The following is a 6743-nucleotide window of genomic DNA, read 5'->3' as shown; positions in this document are numbered from 1 at the left end:
TTCTCCGAAACGCGCCAACGAGTGACGCGCAGTGACGTCATGGATTGCGGGGTTAAACAGAAAGTAGACTGATGAGTGTCAGTTTTTCGCCATTTGTAGCTACTTGCGCTGCAGAGGATCAAACAGGTGGTGTTTCCCCGGTATGTTTTGGACGTACCGAATAAAACTACAATGACTCTGTTAACATCAGCCTGTCTCTGCTTAACTCTGCTGTTTGTCTGTGTCGTGGATTTGGCCTCGTCAGGTGAGCTCTCCTTCAGGTACTACTTTGTTTCAACTTCACGAACAAGGCTCTGAAACATTACGCTGCCTTTTAATGTAAAAATGTTGAATCTCCCCTAGACTGTGCCTTATGTCTGTAGTGACAGAAAAATGCTTGTTAATTATCAGAAGGATGGACTAAATCTAATAAATAAATTAAAAAAAAGTATACGCAGGTTGTGTAAGCTTTCTCAGGACACCTGAGTTACGGGGTGCGGTCAGGTAAACGAAAAGCCCCTGTCCCCTCCGTTCCCAATAACTTTACCCTGACTGCTAACGGCACTAAGGCAAGGTGTGTTTTTACTCTTTACTGAAATCAAAATCTTCTTTTCCTGTTTGGTTCGGTTGGTTCGTGCAGGTGTGAACTCAGTAATCACACTCAGGTGCAGACAGCAACAACCCCACCGAGACCCTCAGGAGGAGGAGGTCTCGTTTATGGTGTGAACGTGATCCCAAACACCTGCACGGGCGCGCGCGTTACAGGTTTGGGTTAAAAACGTCCCGTTGCTATGTGTGCTTTATACTCTCAATACAAGAAGGAAGTACAGATATGCAAAGGTTACGTGAGGGTCAGCAACCAGCCCTGAAGCGACTTTCTGTTTTCATTCACAGCACACTCACCTTCTGTGACATCTGACCAATGAGCGGGCTCAGCGTTCTCACGTGGTTTGTAGTGACGTATTATCTCTGTGCGAAAACAAATCAAACCAGTTTACAAACTCAACAGTTGGCCTGCTGACTGTAGACTCCGCCCACCGTGTCCCACCTGATCCCGATGGAGCAGAAACGGTAAAAGTTTCCCTTAAAGAGGAAGAAATGTACAGCTCTGAAATGACATCATCATAATAACTGCAGCACAGCAACACACAGGAGCAATGTGAGGTGAAATATGATGTTCAATCATCTTCATATATTCTGATCTTCACTCAGAGGGATTCTGTGTGCAGAATCGATCATGTCAGAGATCTTTAACCTCTGATAGAAGTGCTGAGCATCCGAATAAAACATAAATAAATAAAACAAACAAATTTAATAAAAAATAATAACACAAAATAACCACCTCCACAGGAGGAACTTCTCTCTGCCCCACAGCAGACACTCAGTCTTCAGCTCCCAGCCTGTCAAACTAGGCTGACTAAGTCAGCTCTCACATGTGTTTGCTGCTCTATTTGAGTGAGATTTGATCTTATTGAGGTGTATTAAGGAAATTAAAATGGGTATAATTTTTAGCCAGGTTCTTATTTGATAAATTATCAATCAATCAATCAATCAATCCTTTATTTATATAGCACATTTAAAGACCAAAGTGCTTCTCAATAGTAAAATTATTCACTCAGCTTTGCAGAGGTTTGGTGACTTTGTCCCAAAATAAAGTCCAAGAAGGTTTTTTTTTTCTGTCCTCTGTGACAGCAGAGCTCACTGGTCTCTGATCCTCTCTCTGATTGGCTGCTGTTGAAGTGAACAGTTGTACTTTGACCTTTAACCTCTCTGCTCTGTGTTGTTTCCTCTTTCAGACCAGAAAAACATCACAGCTGAGTCTGGACAGGATGTAGTTCTACCATGTCGAGTACCATCAAACAAAACCATCAGAGCTGTGAAGTGGAGCAGAGCTGACCTGGGAGATAAATATGTGCTTTTTTACAGAGATGAACAATTTGATCCAGTTAAACAGCATCCATCTTTTAAGAACCGGGTGGATCTGCAGGACAGACAGATGAAGGATGGAGACGTGTCTTTGATTCTGAAGGATGTGACGACTGATGATGGTGGATCATACAATTGTAATATCTTCAACAAAGAGACAAAATCATGGGAGACCATCAACACCGTCAGCCTGACTGTTTCAGGTGAGTGAGTAGAGTTGAGTGTGTGTGTGATCAGAGGTGAAGCTGCTTCCTGGTTGTTGATGTTTGTTTCTAAAGATGTTGTTGATGAGACTTTGTAGAAAGCAGCTGGTCTGAGTGATGTGATCAGAGTGCAGTAGATAATGTCTGACAGCAGTTTGAAGAGGAAATGGATTCTGTTCTGTTCTTCACTCATCACCTACCTGACAGCTGACACCTCACACCTGTTTCTCACCTGCAGGTCAGACAGGAGAAACAAACAGGACGGACCTGTTGGACTGATTGCTGGTCTGTCAGTTTCTGCTGTTCTTCTTGTTGCTGTTGTTGGATTTTTGATCTACAGAAAACATAAACAATCACAGAGTCAGGATTCATACCAGCCTCCTGCTGAAACGCAGCCTGTTTGAAACGTCTCAGTTTGTTTTTATACAGCTGAACTCCTGCTGATCCAGACTCTCAGTACTGTTATTGTTACACGTGGAACATTTAAGACTTCATAATTCAAACAAAGAAAAGTTACATATCTGAGAATAAGATCAGTGATATTCAACAACAAAAACCATTTTATGTGACAAACATGTTTCTGTCTCTGATGTCGACAGAAATAAGTTTGTTCACAGTGATGGATTCAGCGTCGTCTCTGTCACAATATCAGAATCAGTGAGTTTGTGTCATCTTCAGGTTCAGCTGTTTGTGAGGTCAGACTCAGACTGATCCTCGTGTTTAGATGTTACACAATAATTACAGACACTGACTGACAACACAAACACAACACAAAGTGCTCAGGGTCCATTTATCAGCTAGAACTGAGTGACTGAATAATCTGATATTATTATGAAACCAAAGAGAAATGTGTTACATGGAGCTGCAGAGTCACATGTTTCCTCTGATCTATGAAGCCTTAACTTGTTCCTCCATGAAGGAAACTCTTCAGTTTAAACACGTCAAGATTATTTATTATTGATTTTTATATGATTGCTTGTTTATCGATAAAGTTTTACACGTGTTGCTCTTGAATGTTTGTCTTTGCTTCCTGTCGCTGTAAATGTTTTTCTGACCTGCTGTTTGAGTGTGAGCAGATTTGATCTCACCTTGAGTGTAACAATGTGAATATTTATACATTTAACCTGATGTTATTACATCCTGTGATCTGTGGAAGCTCAGTAGCCCCTCTCAGAAGTAGGAGATAAATAACAGAGCTATTCATGGGATATCAGTATAAGCATGTTACAGACTGTATACAGTTTTGTGTATTAACTTCTTTGTGCCTACCATGTGAAACAAGCATGTTAAATAAGAACATTGTTAAATTATTGGAATGTTAAAGAGTTACAAGCTGAAGCTGTTCTTTTGTACTGTGAAGTGATAAACCAGATGTATTTCATGACAGACTTTCTGCTTTAGTGCTACTAACACATGCTGTTCTCCTGTAAAGTGACAGAACAGATTCTGTTCATATCCACAGCATAAACATAATCTCTGAAAGGTCGGTGGGTCTGTCAGTCAGTCACAGATGGACAGTTTGAGCATTTTAAACACATTCAAATAACATATTCATGAAAAAATAGCTTTTTAAAGAGTCCTCCTCCTTCTTTATATTTCAGCGTTGGCTTATTTTGCATGCTGTGGTTGCTAATTCTTTTGCAGCTTCCAATTGTAATCCAACCCGTGGATTCAGTGTGTGTTACATTATTAGGATCAATGATTTTGTTTTAGCTGCCAAGTTCACGTTCATGTCAGTGTCTAAATTTATTTTCTTTGCATTTGTTGTACTTCTAGAACATCCAGGTTTTTGTAGTTTCAAACAAAGAAAAGTTAGCAAATCTTGACATTAAAAAAAATGTACAATTTTCTAAATATTTTGTTATGGCTGATCTGTATTTTTGCATGATCGGGTAAATGCTTTACCAGAAAGGGGCAGTATAGGCACACAGGTGTAGGCAAGAGCCTGTTATTATAATTTACCAAGTACTCAAATCATTTGAGGAGAGCTGCCATTAACAGATGTGGCTGTGACTTTCCTTAACTGCTGGGCCAACTTACTGAGGACGTCATCTGATGTGCAGAGTTAGCATTGGATATAAAACTAGGTGTGTTTGCCCACCTCTGGCTTAAACAAGTCTCTAGTCGCTATTTCTGCTGGGTTAATAATTATTAGGAGCAGAGTCTTTGACCTACAAGGTCCAGATTTCCTGTACAGGAGTAGCTGGGATCTGATTTATTTATTTATTTAAAAAACAAAAAACAAACTGCGGAAGTATCACTGTTGAGCTGCTTGTGTTCATGTTAGTATGTTTAAAGTCCAACATCTCCCTCTAGTGGTCACATATAAACCATGTGTGAGGATGGTGTTCATGTAAAATGTGAATCATAGTGTTCCAGTCAGTCATCAGTGTGTCTCTGCACAGCTGTAATTAAAATGTGTTCAGAGGGCCTCAGTGTCTGAATGGTTCCAGTTCAGCTCCATAACAGCAGCGTCCCTGGTTTGATTCCTGTGTTTCAGCTCATATCTGCCTCTCTCACTGAGGGGGACGTAACTACATGGACATGGATTTGTTCATCAACCAAACTACAGATCACTGAGAGCAGAGGACCTTAGATTATTATATTTATTATATCTTTTTTTTTTTTCTTTGTGAACTGATGAATATCCAATTACACATATAAGGAATCCAAATTAAAATACTGTACATTTATTAGTTTTGCCTTTTCATTTACATTCATGGTGGACGAGACAGGTTTTTTAAAAATTTTAGATTAAAGATATTCTTTTAAATGATTAGGCTATTCCCACCATTGAACCAATAGAAAGCTGGTGCTCAGAGGAAGAGGGCGGGCTTTACTTGGTGTCAGTGACAGAAATGAAAAAAAGCTCAAATGAGTGAGAAGGACGATGAAGGAAACATCTGTGCTGTGTCTGCTCTGTAAGTAGAATCTCTGTGTTTGTTTGAATTCTTGTACTTTGACTGTCTGCTCTCCTGATAACTCACCGGTTCCCAAACTTTTTTTGCTTGGCCCCCCTTTGTTTTACGGGAAAAATGTTCGACCATCCCCCTCCCGCGCGCACAAACACATCCTCCAACCACACACACCCATATTTTGCTCCATTGCGGTTTATTTCACACCTCAAACATTTAGTAAACAATTAAGCAAATACAAGTAATCTGCAATAAATTACAGGTAGTAATAAAATAAACTACTAACTCTTTTACGCTACGTCCACACCTACACGGGTATTTTTGAAAACGCAGCTGTTTCATCCACACGTAAACGGCGTTTCGAATCACCGAAAACTGAGATTTTTTAAAACTCCTTTTTTGCGTTTATGTGTGGACGAGGAATACAGAGTTCGTCACGCAATGTCAAAGGTATGTGCCTTTTTTCACGTCAGCTGTGCGCCACATTATTTTTTACATGAGATGAATGTCAGATAGAGACAAAATACTGTTAATCTGACTATCTGCAGGTTTACACGCTTACATATACACGCAGTTACTGTCCCTCCATTTACAAAGGCCTCCCTGGCCTCGGCAGACAAGGGAATCTGCCAATAGCCCTTGGTTAAGTCCAGCGTCGTGAAAAAGCGGGCCGTGCCTAACCGGTCCAGGAGCTCGTCGACCCGAGGCATGGGGTAGGCATCAAAGCGTGACACTTCGTTCACCCTGCGATAGTCGACACAGAACCGTATAGACCCATCCTTCTTCGCCACCAGAACGATGGGGCTACACCAGGCGCTGTGCGACTCTTCTATTACTCCCATCCTCAGCATTTCCGCCAATTCCCTCTGCACGATTTTTCGCTTATGCTCTGGGAGCCTGTAGGGCCGTGAACGCACCGTCACGCCGGGCTGCGTCACGAAATGGTGCTCGATGAGGGACGTCCGGCCGGGCAGGGGGGAGAACACGTCCGCAAAACGCTGTTGCAACGCGACAACATCCGCTCTCTGGGCCTGTGTGAGATGGTCATCACAAGGGAGGGAGGTGGGAATGATAGAATTTGGCACCTCAGGCCCCAACTCATCTCTCTCCTTCACCAAGCTCACCAGAGAAGCGGTTTCAACCTCTCGCCACAGTTTGAGGAGATTGAGGTGATAAATCTGCGTGGCTCCTCCCCTGTCCGACCGAGCGACCTCATAGTCCACGTCCCCGACTCGCCGTGTGACCACAAAGGGTCCTTGCCACTTGGCGAGCAACTTCGAGCTGGAAGTAGGGAGTAACACAAGCACTTTATCTCCCGGTGAAAATTGCCTGAGCCTAGCCCCTCTGTCATACAGGCGTTGCTGACGCTGCTGAGCCTGGAGCAAATTCTCCCGTGACAACCTCCCCAAAGTGTGGAGTTTTGCTCTCAGGTCCAACACGTACTGAATCTCATTTTTGGCGGGGCTCGGACCGTCCTCCCAGCTTTCTTTAATCAGGTCGAGCACCCCACGTGGCCTCCTGCCGAACAGCAGTTCAAAGGGAGAAAATCCCGTGGAGGCCTGGGGCACCTCCCGCACTGCGAATAACAGAGGGTCTAGCCAGTGATCCCAATTGCGTTCATCCTCGTTAATGAACTTCCGAATCATGGACTTTAAAGTCTTATTCAGCCGCTCCACCAGCCCGTCAGTCTGAGGGTGGTAGACGCTGGTCCGAATAGATT

General features: G+C 42.8%; 1 protein-coding gene across 2 annotated transcripts in view; it reads left to right on the top strand.

The window, feature by feature from the left end:
* LOC121813285 (matrix remodeling-associated protein 8-like) overlaps positions 1 to 3489 on the top strand; it is a 4890-nt gene extending 1401 nt beyond the window's left edge. The window contains exons 1-3 of one of the 2 annotated variants that reach the window (XM_042216951.1): positions 103 to 244; positions 1776 to 2108; positions 2347 to 3489. In XM_042216951.1, the coding sequence (XP_042072885.1) occupies positions 172 to 244; positions 1776 to 2108; positions 2347 to 2387 (447 nt within the window). In that variant the 5' untranslated portion in view covers positions 103 to 171 and the 3' untranslated portion in view covers positions 2388 to 3489. Of the gene's footprint in view, positions 1 to 102; positions 245 to 1775; positions 2109 to 2346 lie in introns of those variants that run through there. The other variant, XM_042216952.1, reaches the window with a different exon arrangement.
* The last annotated feature ends 3254 nt before the right edge of the window (positions 3490 to 6743 follow it).

Source organism: Haplochromis burtoni, unplaced genomic scaffold (assembly GCF_018398535.1).
Source record: "Haplochromis burtoni strain Fernald_Lab_line unplaced genomic scaffold, NCSU_Asbu1 Contig_1394, whole genome shotgun sequence".
In the NCBI taxonomy this organism is placed as follows: Eukaryota; Metazoa; Chordata; class Actinopteri; order Cichliformes; family Cichlidae; genus Haplochromis; species Haplochromis burtoni.
This window is presented reverse-complemented; position numbering and strand designations above follow the sequence as displayed.